At 56.4% G+C, this 16719-nt stretch overlaps 1 protein-coding gene across 1 annotated transcript; it reads right to left on the minus strand.

Annotated features, from left to right (window-relative positions):
- Nucleotides 1-7235: 7235 nt before the first annotated feature.
- LOC123350374 lies at nt 7236-13392 on the minus strand. The gene is made up of 4 exons (XM_044988926.1): nt 13316-13392; nt 11369-11680; nt 9305-9373; nt 7236-7868 (listed from the first exon to the last, which is right to left on the minus strand). Exons 2-4 carry the CDS (start codon nt 11625-11627, stop codon nt 7483-7485), a joined length of 714 nt encoding a protein of 237 aa, XP_044844861.1. The 5' UTR covers nt 11628-11680; nt 13316-13392; the 3' UTR covers nt 7236-7482.
- Nucleotides 13393-16719: the final 3327 nt, after the last annotated feature.

A 16719-nucleotide genomic window follows, 5' to 3' on the forward strand; every position in this document is an offset into this window, starting at 1 on the left:
GGAGAAATCAACATTTTGGACCGGTTTTGGTGAAGCCTGGAAGTCGTCAGACCCAGATCCGGCAGGGGAGGGAGGGATGCGTTACGCGGGGGGGGGGGCGCTTCAGATATAAGGCGCTGACCCTGCAAATGCTCAAGCAAGCCTTACGCTGCGGGCGTAGCATCACCCTCAGCTCGCTGCTCGAGGAAGCGTTTACACAGCAGCAAGAGCCCTGCCGCGCCGAATCGCAAAGTGGGTCTACACAGCAGCCAGACAGCCACAGGTGCCCCGTGCCAGCCGACGCCGGCTTGCGGGGCTCGGGCTGCACGGCTGTAAAATTGCTGGGTAGATTTGCGCTCCCAGGTTCCTAGCAGGAAAGCCACGAAATGTCGTTCCTACGCAGGCTCCAACCTGAGCCCCAACAGTTACATGGCTGTCTTTAGCGCGCACGCACACACACACACCGCAAGCCCGAGTCAGCTGAGCCAGCCTCGGTGCTGCCGGGGGGAAGAGGGGCTCGGCAGTGTGGACACCCCCGAGTGTTTGCGGAATCAGAGCCAAAATCACTAACCCGCACCAAGATCTGTGCAGTGCCCGGCACAACAAGGGACTGGGTCTCTACACACACATCCCTCGATGCGCTGTGTTCCACATACCCCTCTTCCCTCTCCAAATGGCCTCCCAGCGCATCCCCCTCTCCGGTTTCTCTTCTGGCCTCTCCCTTTCGGAGCCTTTCGGGGACCCCAGCCCGGCACAGAGCTCCTCGGGTGGCACTTACGGGGGTCAGGTACTGCTTGCCCAGCGCGCCGGAGTAAGACGACAACTTTAAAGGTGATGCTCGCAAAGGCAAAGGGATGGGTGGCAGAGCTGTACCATATCATGGTGCACGGTCTGAGTCTGGCGTCCACATGGTCATCCGGGAACCCCCCAAGCAGGCCCGGCCCTTGATCCTGCCTCTTCCCGCGCAAAGCGTATCAATCCGCACGCTGGCCACCCTGCAAAACTCCGGCGGGGCCCCCTCTATGGAAAAAAAAAAGCCTTCCAAAAAATCCAGACGGCCGTATCCCACCACGAGTGGGATGGCGAGAAATCGATCCGTTACACGTGTCAGCATTTGTACGTCCTATGGCCAGGAACGCCCTCAATCATGGTTACAAGAGGGCAATCTTCGGCACCGTGTTATTTCGAAGAAATAGTATTTATCCGCCATTCCTCCAGTGCTCTGCTTCAGTCACTGTGCGCCTCTCTGCCTCATGCAGGCGCCGGGCCAGCAAAGCACGTTAGTGGGCGCTTTGTTTCAAGCACCTCAAATGTCCCCTGAAAGCAGGGAGCGCATGAAACGCAAGAGGGCTCATTTCTCTGTGATTCTGCAGGGGCGCTTGTGGGAGACTGTGAATACGGCCGCTGCATATTTTTAGACCCGCCTTGCGAGAGTTATGAGCACCTCGGCGTGTCTGACAGCGACTGTCCGAGAGATCCGTTGTTTTCTCCCAGGTTCCTAGCAGGAAAGCCACGAAATGTCGTTCCTACGCAGGCTGTGTATCGTTCTTCTGGGGCTCGGTGTCTTAAACCCGCCTGTGCCATTTGAGTGGTTTGTTCCTATTTCAGCCCAAATAAGGGTGACACCCCCCCCTTTGTCCTCCAGTGTCAAACAGCAAGCGTGGGCGTCTTACCTCCTGCAAAGTGAGTTTCCTCCACATCTTTCCTTCCTCAGGGCTGCCGGCGATTCCCCCCTCTGCGAGAGGCCAACTGATAGAGCAAAAACTGAGCAAGCAGGAAAAGCAGAGCGGAAGTGGCCACATCCTTGTGTCGATGTCAGAGCAAGAGCGAGGAGGCGCTGCCCCACACCACCAGGTTTCACTTCTCAATTTTACGGAAGCGACAGCTGCAGGGACACACAGACAGACAGACACAGGACACAAAGATAGACACAAGAATGCACAGACAGACACAGGAACACATAGAGTATGGCTACACTGGCGAGTTGCAGCGCTGGAAAGCCTCCACCAGCGCTGCAATTAGTAAGTGGCCACACCTGCAGGGCACTTCCAGCGCTGCAACTCCCTGGCTGCAGCGCTGGCCGTACACCTCACTCAGCATGGGGAATAAGGATTCCAGCGCTGGTGCTGCAGCGCTGGTCATCAAGTGTGGCCACACACCAGCGCTGTGATTGGCCTCCAGGGTATAAGGTGTATCCCAGAATGCTTTTATAAATTACTCTCTTTGTTTTGTTATGCAGCCTCTCTTTGTTTTGTTGTGAACGAGCTCCGATCCAAAAATCCCCTCTGTTTCACTCCCTCCCTGCTTGCCTCTCATTTGATTGTTTACAGCCAGGTACAGATGATCACAGCAAACAGGAGCTCTGTTTGTTTTTTAGATAAGCAACGGAGCTCCGGATCGGAGCTCGTTCATAACAAAACAAAGAGAGGCTGCATAAAAAAACAAACAGAGCTCCTGTTTGCTGTGATCATCTGTACCTGGCTGTAAACAATCAAATGGGAGGCAAGCAGGGAGGGAGTGAAACAGCGGGGAGTCGTGTTGGCTGCAGGCTGTTTGCAATTAAGAGTTAAGACTAAGGGGTCAGAAACATGTTCTGATTTTTCAATGCAGGAAGCTAAACACACAGTGTTGGCTCCAAAAATCCCCTCTCTCTTTCCCCCCGCTCCCTGTCACACTAGACCCCACTCCACCCCCCTCTTTTGAAAAGCACGTTGCGGCCACTTGAACGCTGGGATAGCTGCCCATAATGCATCACTCCCAACAGCGCTGCTAATGCTGCAAATGTGGCCACACACCAGCGCTGGTAGCTGTGAGTGTGGCCACACACCAGCGCTGGCCCTGCACAGCTGGATGACCAGCGCTGCAAACTACCAGCGCTGCAAACCGTAAGTGTAGCCATACCCATAGACAGACAGACACAGGGACACAGAGAGTCAAACACAGATGCACAGACAGGACACACAGACAGACATAGGCAGGCAGACAGACACAGGGGTGCACACACAAACACACACAAACAGCGTTTGTCACCTGTGCAAAAAAAAAAAAAGAAAAAAAGCCCTGCCCCGAGGATTCGCGTCTCAGGAGGTTCCTCTGCCAAAATCGCCAGGTTGGCTTAGAAATCAGGAGCTGAATGGGAAACGCCAGGGGCTCTGTCTTTGCCTTCGGGACTTTGAGCCGTGTGGCCTGTTCCCTGCCCCGAGGGCCAGGAGCTTCGATATTTTGTTTTCGATGGAACTTCCTTGAACCCGGGCGCCGTGGTCAAGAGGCGAGGAGCGGGGCAGACCTGGGGTGTGAGGCCATGAACGGGAGCTCGGGAGGGAGGCAGCGCGGCCCAGGGGCAGTGGGGGGGACAGGGGGAGCCTAGGGATTCAGCAGGGGCCAGGGGTGAGGGGGGATGAGGGATCAGGGCAGCAGCAGGGACCAGGGGCAATGTGGGGATGGGGGAGCCGGGGGGGCAGCAGAGTGGGGGATGGGGGGGGATGTGAAACGTAACAAGCAGCACACAGCTGTCGCCAAGCCGTGTCTGTGTCTCTCGCATGTGTGCACACATCCCCACCGGGCGGGGCAGCCAAAAACCAGAGTTATCGGCTCATTCCCCAGCCACGCGGCATCTGCAGCCACGGCCCGGCCTTGGGGGGAGAGCTGTTATTCCTAGAAAGCAGCTGGGGGGTGGGAACTGGAGCCGTCTCCTCTCTCCTCCCATTGGACTGATTCAGGCGAGTTGGAGCCAAAATGATCAGACAAAAGGGGATGATGGGCAGGGAATTGGCCCAGGCTAGCACTGCGGGCAGTGGCACCAGGCGGCTCCGCTCCATGCCAGACAGTGCAAGTTCTTCGACTGAGTGTGGGAGCCGTGAGCTCACTGCAGGCGGGTGGCGCTGGGTGCCCTAGTCTCGCTGTTTGTGACCACCCCTGTTCCAGGCCTGGGGCCAATAATAAAATAGCTTATGCTAGCAAACCAGCTGGAGGCCATGGCTCCCAGTGCTCCAGCAATGGGAAATTAATGTGCCAGGCCTCACATTGCTCCCACTTGGCTTGGGGGCGAACCCTCCCCCCCTAATTCCCCTTTGCTCAGCCCCAGGGAAAAGGCAGCCGAGCCCCACCCGACCCAGCCCCTTGCTAGCTAGTATGTGCCAGCACCTTACAGCACTCAGCTGCTCCAACAGGGACACACAGAGAGCAGGGGGCTGCAGGATTTACACACACACGGCAGGGCCCAGCCCCTCCAGCAGGGGGTGGCAGGGTCTCACTCACACACACACACACACACACACCGCTCCAGCAGGGGACACCAAGGACACACACACATACTGCAGCTCATATTCTTCACAGTGATATGATGATAGGATTATGGCATAATTATGATGCATTTTGTACAAGACCGGTCATGCAAGGTGTCACTGGAAAGGTTATGGTTTACTGAATATGATTATCCTATTTGTGTGCATGTATCATGTTTGTATCTGGAGTTAGGAATATTGACTATGTGTCTGTATTTCAAATGGGCTTACTCTGGGTCACACCCACAAGCAGCCTTTCAGGTACAACAATGAAGCCAGACAGTGCTGATGGGCCATCAGCAAAGACAATGGACCCTGGAAGAACTTAACCTTCCAGACCGTCGGTAAGTTATGGCTGCTATGACTCATGCAAGGTCATGTGACCAGGCCACATGTCTCTGGACTCCATCTTGGAATGTCAGTGTTCTTCCACAGACAGGTCTGGGAACCAAGTTTTCAAACAAAGGCTTCCCGCCTTATGCCAAAGCCGTATAAGGCAGGGAGTGACATCATCTGGGGGTCTTCACCAATGACTCCCCACACAAGTGGACTCCTGAAAACACCCCTGAACCGGGGGACCCCAGTGCTAAAGGGATTTCTAGCCTGCGTGTGAAAACCCTGGGGATGCCAAGCTGCAAAGCCAGCGTAGCTTGTGCCTTAAGAATCTGCAGCCTGCTTGTGCCATCCGTCAGGGTGAGAGATTGTGCATTCAAATCTTATCCTTCTAGTACAGGGGTAGGCAACCTATGGCACGGGTGCCGAACGCGGCGCAGCAGCTGATTTTCAGTGGCACTCACACTGCCTGGGTCCTGGCCACCGGTCCGGGGGGCTCTGCATTTTAATTTAATTTTAAATGAAGCTTCTTAAACATTTTAAAACCCTTATTTACTTTACATACAACAATAGTTTATTTTAGACTTATAGAAAGAGACCTTCTAAAAACGTTAAAATGTATTACTGGCACACGAAACCTTAAATTAGAGTGAATAAATGACGATTCGGCACAGCACTTCTGCAAGGTTGCTGACTCCTGTTCTAGTAGGTTAAGCTTAGTTTGTGTTTTTGTTTATTTGCTAGGTAATCCGCCTTGATGTTTGCTAGCACTTAAAATCTATCTTTTGTAGTTAATACATTTATTTAATGTTTTAATCTGAACCGGTAAGTTTGGTGTGAGGTGCGTGGGAATCTTAGCTCAGGGGGCTGTTGCATTTCCTCTCCACATTGAGTTGGGGGGGGACGAACTCTCTGAGCTTGTGCTACACAGTTCCGTGAGCAGTGCAAGAGGGTATCATTTTGGGTTTATACCCCAGGTTGGGGGATGCGTGCCTGGGGAGCTGGGGGTTATTTTGGCTGGAGCCTCTCTGTTGTTGGTTCCTGCATGTAACTGCAGCTGGGGGTGGCCCTGCCTGTGTGAATGCTGGTGAAAGTGTAGGACCGGGAGCGGGTCTGCAGCTTGTCACAGCAGCACAGTGAGAGAGGGAGCTCCAGCTGGTGGGTCAGAGGGCTCAGTGGTACCCCAGTTCCAGGTGGCACCGTAGGGGGAACCCATCACACAGGGCCCAGCCCCTCCAGCAGGGGGTGACACACACATGGCCTTGGTGCCTATATTACTTTGAAGGCAAGTGGGGGGATCAGGCCAGTGTCTGCGGGGGCGCAGGTGCAGAGGAGAAAAGGGGGCGGGAGGGGGGAGAATTGCTGTGGTACCAGATTCCCGCTGGCAAAGTCCCCCCCCCTCACCTTTTCTTCCCCCTCTGACTCTCACCTTGGCCACAACTCCACCCCAGGGCATCAGTCCCCGGGGGGCACCCACTGGGGCCCACCACCCCATGGCCAGAACAGGGTCATGCTGCACCCAGCCTGCGGCATCACCCTGCACCTCCCCACCTGGGCTCCTCCATCTCCCACCTGTGCCAGGGCCCTGCTCACCCGTGGCACATCCGGCAGGCCCCAGGGCATCTTCCCAGCAGCCAAGCAGGAATTACGGGGCCCCAGGCGCCCCTGCCAGGCAACCGGTGCCACATGTTCCGAGGATGCCTCCGGAGGGGTGGAGGGCGTCCTCCTGGGCAGAGATGTGTGCCCCCCCGGTGTTAGTGTCCCTAGGCCTGAGTGAACCAACTCCATGCTGTGAACTTTAACCAGCCTAAAATGCTAACAAACAGCAAGCAAAAATGTGTAACTGTCAGCTTTTTAGCTCACAGATGCAGTCTAGTTTGAAACAGCAAAAAGCGGTAGTGATACGGGCAGGGGCGGCTCTAGGAATCCCGCCGCCCCAAGCAGGGCGGCGCGCCGCGGGGCGCGCTCTGGCGGTCGCCGGTCCCTCCTGCAGACGTGCCTGCGGAGGTTCCGCTGGTCCCGCGGTTCCGGTGGAGCATCCGCAGGCACGACTGCGGAAGGTCCGCCGGAGCCGCCTGCCGCCCTGCCGGCAAAATGCCGCCCCAAGCGCGCGCTTGGCGCGCTGGGGTCTGGAGCCGGCCCTGGATACGGGGGAGAAAGGGGGGGGGGGAAGAGTCTGCATGCGTCTGTGTCGTGAAGGCCATAGATAAACATGCACATGGGAACTTGCTAATAAGCTACAATCTAATGCTTAGTGTAACTGCTACAAGGGGGAGGGAGAAAGGGAAGAAACAGGGAGAAAACAAAGGCTCGTACAGACAGCTTGAAATATAAAAAGGGAACTTGCAGTATCTCAAATCAAGCGCGCTGGTTACAAGCTTCTCCAAGTGCCTTTTTCAAGATCTTGAATAAACTTGGTTTGCTTCTCCACCCTGGTGTGTTAATTAGTGCGACGCACACCGGGCAACGAACCCCCACTGTTGCCCCCTCGGGCCCTCTGGGCCGGCAACACCGGGAGCTGTGCCCCCAGCCAGAAGGGACAGTTTGGGGCTGCGCGGATGGAAGCGGACGCTGATTAACCCCAGTGCAAATCACCAGGCAACATCTCCAGCCACCTGTCGTTTTCAGGGCCTGGAAAATGAAGTTCTGGTTGTTCATTTGATACAAAATAAAGACATATTAATAAAGGCTTCATAATAATAGTACTTCAATCGAAGTAAAAAGAAACAATTTCATTCTTCAGCTCTACAGCTGTACCTTTTCCAGTTACAAGGCATCTTTTTTGAGATGGGGCGACCGCATCTGCACCCAGTATTCATGACGTGGGGGTGCCAAGGCTTTATGTAGTGGCAACATGATATTTTCTGTCTTATTTTCTGTCCCTTTCTTAATGAGGCCCAACGCTCTGTTCGCTTTTTTGACTGCCGCTGCACATTGACCGGATGTTGAAGGATTGGAGGGGGGGCGGTTCATCACTCTCCAGTCCCCCAGCGTTTAGCATTTCAGCGCTGCCGAGAAGTTCCCCATTCGGCACAGCCGACCGGTCCCCACCGCTGGCGTCCTCCGTCTGCATCAGCTCCTGCATGGGGCCTGCGTCGCCAGCCTGTTGGGACGGGGTGGCTCTGGCAGGGAAGCCAAGATGGCTGCTGAACCAGCGTATGTGGTGAGCAATATTATTTCTCTGCCATAGCCCTAGTGCCAACACCAACACCAGTAAGGCCACCATTGTCCCCACCACCACCGCTACAATATAGCTGGACTGAGATCCCGGCTCTGCAAGCAACGACAGGAGAGCAGCATTAGCGGGAGAGCTGGTCAAAGCAAGCGAAAATTTCCAGCCTCTCTACCATGCTCAGCGTTCCACCCCGGCACGCAAAAGGGATTTTCCGGTTCGAGACGCTCCGCCGTCCCCGGGTAATCATGGGTTTGCCGATTTCCCTGGGACTCCGAAGTGTTACCATAACACACCTAATCGATAATGTACAGCGCCTAGCACTGTGGGGTGCTGGGCCATGACTGGGCCCGCTCGGCACCATACACTTTAGATTAAGGTTCACTCGATAGCTGGTTTATAAGTCATTCGTACGTGGTGGATATACGGCCTCGGCATGCTACAGACACAGGTAACGAGTGTGCTTGTCTACACAGGGCCGCTCAAGAAATCTAGTCTGAATTGACTTTTAAAATGTATTAGTCAAACCAAATTAAACCCGTGTGGACGCTCTCCTTCAAAATTAAGGCAGCCTGAATTGTATTTAGCTTAATTCACTTCCAAAGTGAATTGAATTTAGGCCACTTCAATTCTAAATAAGGAGTGTCCACACAGGGGAGAGGGTCAGTGCAGTTTAAAGAATCCACTTTAAATTCAGGGCAAGTCTATGCTACAAAATTAACTCGACCTAAGTAACGTCAACGTACAGCCAGGGCAGTAATGAAATCGCTTTTGCATGTCCACACTGCGCTCTTTGTGTCAGCGGCACGCGTCCTCACTCTGCCAGCGTGGGGCACGGTGGGACTGCGTCTGAAAGGCAGCAACAGGCGATGTCATTAGCTCCCCGGCATTGATCTAACTGCATCCACCCAAGCGCTAGGCCTCGCGCGGAGCTGGAGTTATTCCGTCGGTTCAGCGGGCGAGTTTCATGGCTGGGAGCTGCCTTTCAGTGTAGACATTGACAGAGTGAGGGTGACGTAAGCTGCCTTATGTCCACCTAACGCTGTAGCGCAGACTAGAGCCTGCACTTTGACTCGATTCAGATTAATTTTCCTGAGCGGCCCTGTGTAGACAAACCCTGCAGCCACCATTCAACCCTTCCTAAATGACTTCTACGTGGAACCTCAATACAAAGTGTCACCCAGGAAATCAAGTCCTAGATGGGCATGGACGTGGGGCTGGGAGCCAAGAGGTCAGTACCCGGCGGTTCTGCCCCACCCATCGGCCAGACGGGCAAGGAGAAGGGATGTAAAGCCATGGACGGCTCTCTCAGCGGGAGATGGAGATCTGACCCTGCTACTCCCAGCCCTGCTGGGACCAGGACGCAGAGACCCTCTCTCCTGACTGCTTCTTGGCCTCTAGCTAACACCGCGCGGTTCCTTGCTGTCTGGCCTGTCCATGCCTGACAGGAGCTGGGTGGGACAATCTGCCGGGGAGCCAGGCAGCAGCCAGAATTAGCTGGCTATCCCAGCAGCCCGTTCCCAGCTCCGTCACTCACCCCCCGCTGCCGTCCTGTTGAGGCGATCGTCCCTGGCCAGGGAGGCCGGAGCTGAGGTTGGCGCGGGCTCTGGAATGAGACAATGCAGAGGCGGTTGCAGCGAGCGTATGCAGAGTCCCAGCAGGTCAGAGCAGAGGGGTCCCATCCCCTCCAACCCCTTAAAATCTGCCCCCCAAATGTCACTGCACAGAGTGAGAGCAGGGTCAGGCCGAGAGGGACTGCGATAGGGAATCTGGGACAGCCCCCTGCGCTGAGCCCAGACCAGTTACCCTGGACTCCAGCCCTGGCAGAGGGTTTGTCCAACCAGTTATTAAAAACCTCCCATGACAGGGACTCCCCAACCACCCTTAGAAGCCTGTGTGGGAGCATGAGCTTTCGTGGGTGAATACCCACTTCGTCGGATGCATCCACAAAAGCTCATGCTCCAATATGTCTGTTAGTCTATAAGGTGCCACAGGACTCTTCGCTGCTTTTACAGATCCAGACTAACACGGCTGCCCCCCCCCTCTGATACTTGACATCAAAGGCTAATGACTATTGCAAAATCCATAAACTCGAATGGGAACTTACAAGTATAAAGCTGGGGTGTTCTGCCATGGGACTCAGGGTTCAGTCCCGCAAAGCCTCGGAGCGTCGGCTTCGCGACGGACAGAGCCCAGCTCCGCACTCGTGTTCAATCTAACTGGCCATTAGATTGACTCGAGCTACGACAGTCCGGTAACCGTTGTGGTACGTAAGGGTTGAGTAAAGACCTGGGTGACCACTACCGTGGTAATAGGGCGTAGGGCACGGGCGAGCACTACTTCTTTTGCTTGACAGAGTGGCCATCCCGTCCCTTCCTTTTTGCTGGTTACGGATAGATAAGCATCGCAGCCGCGTAAGAAATGTGGAATCCCCTCTGGGGGAAGCAGTGTTCTCGCTCCTCTCCCTCCTTTTTCCCAGCTACATCAAATGTGTTCAGGGTCGTGGCCCCCATATGCTGCTGATTAAGGAAATTTGGAACTATAAGGACTGTAACAGCGCCAGCGCGATATGGATAACGGTGTTAACAGTAAACAGGGGTGGGTAGAATTATATTCGGTATATATTGTGGCAAAGTTCCTCCTCTCCTCTAGTAGGTCCTGTGCTTATTGGCGGATTTCCTCCCCTCAGTGGTCTTCCCCTTGGATGAAACCCACAGTCTGGATCACCTCCTCCTATGTCTGATTAGGAGTAGAGAGGCTTGGGGGGGAACCCGGGCCTGCCCTCTACTCCAGGTTCCAGCCCAGGGCCCTGTGAATTGCAGCAGTCTCTATAGTGCTACTTGTAACCGCTGCTTGACCGCTACAGCTCCCTGGGCTACTTCCCCATGGCCTCCTTCAAGCACCTTCTTTATCCTCACCACAGGATCCTCCTGGTGTCTGATACTGCTTGATTGTATGGTGTTTCCTCAATCCTCCAGTAGTACCCCCTCTCAGTTCATAGTTCCTTGTGTCTCTGGCTCCCAGCTCCTCATACGCCCTTCCTTCCTCTGGCTCCTCCTCCTTGACTGGAGTGAGCTCCCCTTTTTATACCAGGTGCCCTGATTAGCCTGCCCTGATTGGCTGCAGGTGCTCCAATCAATGTAGCTCTCTCCGGTGCCTTCTAGAAAGTTCTTAATTGGCCCCAGGTGCCCTGATTAGCCTGCCCTGATTGGCTGCAGGTGCGTTTGAATGCATCTGCTAACTGTTGTATTTTCAATAAACGCGGCGTACTGCCTTTTCCCCTGAAAAAGATCCCGTGTGCTTCTTATAAGCATAACACTAGGACTAAATGTGCTTTGCTTTGTGGCGGCTGGTTGGTACCTGGTGTACATTGTCGCAGCCCCAGAAGGAAAGCAAAGCAATGAGGTTGTATCCTGGGCCCACGTGCAACGTTCAGAGGCCGTGCAAACCTAACCCCCCAGGCTGGAGGGAGACAGACGCAGGCCTCCACCTGTGACAGGGGAGGGCTGGGAAGTTGGAAACTTTATATCCGTGCCCTCCAGGAGGCCCAGGGGAAATCCACAGTGCGGTTACCCCTGAAATTGCAACCCGCGGCGCTTACCTGCTACATTCAGACGGATGGAAGCCAGACACTCCCTTTCATCGATCTCATGCACAATCTTCAAATTCCCTGCAATGGCTTTGCTGGCGTTCGTCACAATGAACCGTCCCTTGGACACGGAGATGTGCCTGGCGAAGGAGCTGTTGTAAGGGTTTGATTTCCCAGAATGGATGACGGCTATCTTCATCCATGTCCCAGCCAAAGCGGGGGACCAGTACAGCGTGGCAAAGCGCTCCGAGATGTTAAGGGGGTGTTGCATGTCACCGCCCTCAGGCACAGAGATAGAGATTTCCTGTTGACATTGGCTGGGGCCTGGGAGAAGAAATCAACATTTCAGGTTGGCTTTGGTGAAGCCTGGAAGACGTCAGCCCCAGATCCGGCGAGGGAGGGAGGGATACGTTATGGAGAGCGCTTCAGATATAAGGCACAGACCCCACAACGGCTCAAGCAAGGCTTGCACCACGGGCGTAGCATCACCCTCAGCTCGCGGGCGTGTCTACACAACAAAACAAGCCCTGCTGCGCCAAATCGCAGGATGGGTCTACACAGCAACCGGAAACCCGCGGGGGCCCCGTGCCAGCCAACTCCGGCTCGTGGAGCTCAGGCTGCAGGGCTGTAAAATAGCAGGTAGGTTTGCGCTCCTGTGAATGGGGAGGGTCTCAGAGCCCAGAGTCCAGGCTGAGCCCCAACGTTTACACGGCTGTCTTTACCACACACACCCCTGCAAACCCAAGTCAGCTGAGCCGGCCTCTGTGCTGTAGGGGAGTGGGGGGGAAGGTGTAGACACCCCTGAGTGTTTGCATAATGTTTGCAGAATCAGAGCCAAAATTACTAAACCGCACCAAGATCCCGGGCAGGGTCTGTGCAGTGCCTGGCACAATGAGAGACTGGGTCTCCACACACACACCCCGCCCCCAAATGGTCTCCCGGTGCATCCCCCCCCTTCCCCCCGTTTCCCATCTGGCCTCTCACTTTTGGAGCCTTTCTGGGAAACCCAGCCCAGCACAGAGCTCCCCAGGCGGCACTTACAGGGGTCCGGTACCATTTGCACAACATATAGAAGTAAGCAAATGACTTTAAGGTGGATTTGTTGTTTCCTCCACATGGCGCCTGAGCCAAAATTAGGCGGTATAACGCTTCTCGCTCCGTCCCGCGGCCGGCGGCCTTCCGGGTAGCAGCCAAGCCGACCCGCCCCTAGCCTTGCATCATCCCCTCGTCCTGCCTCTTCCTGTGCAAAGCGGGAAACGCCTGCAGGGCGTGTCCCTGAAGAAACACCGTCAAAAAAAAATCCAAACGGCCATACCGTGCAGCCAATGGGATCACGAGAAATCCAGGCGTTAAATGTGTCAGAATCTGTATCTCCGATGGAAATGAATGCACCTAAATACACTGTAACGGAGACAATCTTTGTCGATCTAGTATTTTGAAAAAATACTTTTATCCACCATTCCTGCAGCGTTCTGCTTCATTCACTGTGCATCTCTCTGCCTCCTCTAGGCCCCAGACCAGCAAAATACATTAGTACCTACTTCATTTTAAGCCCATTAATCGTCCCCTGGAAGCAGGGATCCCTGGGGACATGAGAGGTCTTGTTTTTCTGGGATTCTTTCTGGGGCGCTGCAGTGGTTTTTGCGGGAGACTGAATATGGCAGCTGTGTATTTTAGCCACGCCCTGCGAGAGTTATGGTGTCTGAGCATCTTGGAGTGTCTAACAGCGACTGTCTGAAAGTTCAGTTGTTTGCTCCGAGGGGCCTAGCAGGAAATGTCGTTCCTGTCTATCGTTCTTCTGGGGCTCGGTGCTTTAAACCCGCCTGGGTCTTTCAGCAGCTTGTTCTGCCTTTGGAAGCGATTTCAGCCCAAATGGGGGTGACATGCCCCCTCCTCTTCGTCCGCCGGTGTCAAACATGCAGTGCAGCAAGCACTGCATCATAGAAAACAGTGTCTTACCTCCTGCAAAGCGAGTTTCCTCCGCATCTTTCCTTCCCCAGGGCTGCCGGCGATTCCCCCTGCTAGAGAGGCCAACACAGCGCAGCAAAAATTGAGCTGGCAGGAAAAGCAGATGGGAAGTGGCCACATACTCGTGACTACGTCAGAGCAAAAGTTAGGAAGAGCTACTCCCCCGCCACCCCTCCTGCCCTCAATTTTACCAAAGCGACAGCAGCAGCCTTGGGCCCGGCGTTTTCGCCTATCAAAAAAAGCTCCCACCCTGAGGATTTGCAAGTCAGGAGGTTCCCCGCTGCCCCCTGCCAACAGAGCGAGGCTGGCTTAGAACTCAGGAGCTGGATGGGAAACGGGGGGGGGGGAGGGGAGGTCCGGCTTCGTCTTCGGGACGGGGAGCAGGTCTGCAGCTTGTCACAGGAGCACAGTGAGACAGGGAGCTGCAGCTGCTGGGTCAGAGGGATCAGGGGTGCCCCAGTTCCAGGTGCCACCCTGGTGACCCGGAGGCCCGGCTCAGGAGTCACAGCCCGTTCTGGCCAGTGGGAGGACAATGGGCTGCGGGGGGAGGACTCCGGTGACCTGACCAGCCGATTCCAGCCAGAGGGGCCAGAGGACAGAAGAGGGGAGAGGAGACCCGGGTGACCCTGTTTTCCCTGGAGAAAAGACAATGGACAGAGAGGGGGTCTTGGGGCCAGTGATATCAGATGCCCAGCTGGGAAGCAGGGGGGCTCTGGGCTGGAGAGGGGGAGCAGGCAGAGCCCACCTGGATGCAGGGAGACTGGGATGTGCTGGGCTGAGGGAGGCCAGGCCTGAGACCCTGAGAGTTTCCTGTGCTGGGGTCAACGCTCAGTAAACCCTCCTGTGTTACGCTGGCTGAGAGTCGCTCCGCGCTAGAGATCAGGGTTGCTTTATTCCCTCTGGGAGTGGAGGCCCCAGGATGGTCCAGAGCGAGTGGACTCCCTGAGGGGGCCCATGGTGAGAGACAGACGTGCTAAGGCTCAGAGAGGTGCGGCTCCAGGAGGTGGAGGGGCTTAAGCCCCCAGAGAGAGTGGACCCCCGAGAAGGGTTGTCACACTGAAGGGGGATCCCCCCGCAGACCGCACAGGGCCACAAGTGGGCACGATCTGTGTGTCCGTGACTACGCGGTAGCAGAGGATGGTTGGCGGATGCACCCTGTAGATGGCTGGCTGTGAGCGCAGGTGCTTGGCAGTGAGTGGCTGCCAGCGAAAAAACGAGGGATTTGAAAGGAACCAGCCTGGCAATGGCCTATAACCGGCTCCGTAAGAGCGACCTGGCACATCTGTGCAGGGGGAGAGGGCTGAATGTGGGGAGGCTCCCTAAGGAGCGGCTGATTGCTCAGGGTGTGGAGACTGACCAGTCTGAGGAAGAGGCTCCAGAACCCAGGAGGGCTGCCGGGGTACCCGGACAGCTGGGGAGCAGCCGTGGGGGCAGTCTGGGTAGCGACCGGGAGTGTATCAGACTTGATTCCCCAGTCAGCATGGGGGGAGCTCAGTCAGGTTCCTCCCTAGAGGAGCTGCGGAGGCTGGAGCTGGAGCTGAAAGCAAAGGAGCTGGAGCAGGAGGAGCGGAGGCTGGTGGATCGTGCAGAACAGCAGAAGCACAAGTTGGAGTTGGAGGAGAGGGGGGCCAAGAGGGCCTGCCAGGGGGTAAGTGGGGAAGGGCCCCAAGACACCAGTTTTGGGGGGAATCTGGACACCAAACTGCTGCCCCAGTTTGTGGAGGGGGGGGAATATTGATACCTACCTCACAGTCTTTGAGAAGGCCTGTGATCTGAACCAGATTGACCCCACAGACAGGCTGCCTGTCTGACCCTCACTGCCATAGAGGCGTTCAGCCAAATGGATGGTGTTGAGACGGGGAACTACGACCTGTTCAAACAGGCTTTGCTGCTGACGTTTGAACTGACCCCCGAGGCGAACAGGAAGTGATTCCGGGGTGTACACAAGACCTCAGGTATCACTTACAAGGAGGTCGCCAACCTGCTGGGGGAATATCTCCGCAAGTGGGGGAAGGGCACAGGGCCACCACCGCAGAGGACGTGTATAACCTGGCGGGGTTGGAGCAACTGTCTGACATCTGCCCCCCGGACCTTAAGATGTGGCTAGTGGACTGGAAGTCCAAAGGTCTGCGGAGTGCAGGGGCCCTGGCAGATGAGTTTGTGGACAGTAGATCGGGGGCAGGAGGGGCCCCGCATCAGGGGCTCAGAAGGGGGGTCACCCTGAGACTTCTCAAAGGTGGGACTCCAGGAAACCCAACTGAGGGATGCCTGGGAATGCCGGGGCGGCCGACCCCCCTCGTGGGACCTGAGGTACCTGAAATGTAATTACTGTGGCCAAAAGGGGCACAAGGTGGCCCAGTGCCTGAAGATGAAGGAAATGGCGGCCAAGCAGAACCCGCGGGGTGTTAACTGGGTGGAAGCCAATCAAGAGGAGGCACCGCCAGTCCCCGGGGCTGCAGTCGAGAGGGTTATGCCAGGGGGAGGCAGGGCCGGCTCCAGACCCCAGCGCGGCAAGCACGCGCGTGGGGCGGCCCTTTCCCGGGGGGGGGCGGCAGGCTGGGCTGGCGGACTTGCCGCAGTCATGCCTGCGGGAGGTCCACCGGAGCCCTGGGACGACCGGACCTGCCGCAGGCATGACTGCGGACGGTTCGCTGGTCCCGCGGCTTGGCTGGACCTCCCGAAGGCATGCCTGCGGCAGCTCAAGCAGAGCCGCCGGACCTGCGAACCGCCCGCAGCTGCGGGAGGTCCAGCCGAGCCGCGCGACCAGCGGACCCTCCGCAGTCATGCCCGCGGGAGGTCCGCTGCTCCCGCGGCTCCGGGGCGCCTCCTGCGCATGACTGCTTGGGGCGGCCAAAAAGGTAGAGCCGCCCCTGGGGGGAGGGGACCACCAGGCCAGGCCAGCAGGGGAAGGCGGGGCCCCAGGTCCAGAGTGGCCATACTCAATCCGTCAGGTGAGCATGGGACAGGCCCCAGGGGACAATCGCAACATCATCCCCATCAAGGTGGGGGGAAGGAGCATCCAGGGGTTCTGGGACACGGGCGCGGAGGTGACGCTGGTGCGGTCCGAGGTGGTGGACCCAGACCAGCTAGTGCCCAATGCCTACATGACCCTAAGGGGAGTGTTCAGGCCTCCCATCAAGGTGCCTGTAGCAAGGATACACCTGAAATGTGGTGCTAAGGAGGGACCCAAAGAGGTCGGAGTGCACGATCACCTGCCTACCGAGGTCCTAATGGGTAATGACTTGGAGAACTGGCCGGATGGCACTTGGAGCGCCCTGGTCCTCCCAAGGGGGGGAACCGAACCACCGAGGGTGGGCTCGACAGGGCTGGGCCAGAGCCTTCATCCCAAGGTGGCAAAACGGCGGCACCGCCAGCCAGGACTGTACCCTGAAACC

Source organism: Mauremys mutica, chromosome 15, assembly GCF_020497125.1.
Source record: "Mauremys mutica isolate MM-2020 ecotype Southern chromosome 15, ASM2049712v1, whole genome shotgun sequence".
Taxonomy (NCBI): Eukaryota; Metazoa; Chordata; order Testudines; family Geoemydidae; genus Mauremys; species Mauremys mutica.

Excerpts from the sequence above, each read along its gene's own strand:
- LOC123350374 (XM_044988926.1), bottom strand. The coding sequence starts at position 11,627 with ATGCAACACCCCCTTAACATCTCGGAGCGCTTTGCCACGCTGTACTGG. Across the intron at positions 9,374-11,368 it reads CATCCGTCTGAATGTAGCAG|AGCCCGCGCCAACCTCAGCT; the intron begins GTAAGCGCCGCG and ends GTCTCATTCCAG. Across the intron at positions 7,869-9,304 it reads CAACAGGACGGCAGCGGGGG|AGCCGGGATCTCAGTCCAGC; the intron begins GTGAGTGACGGA and ends CGTTGCTTGCAG.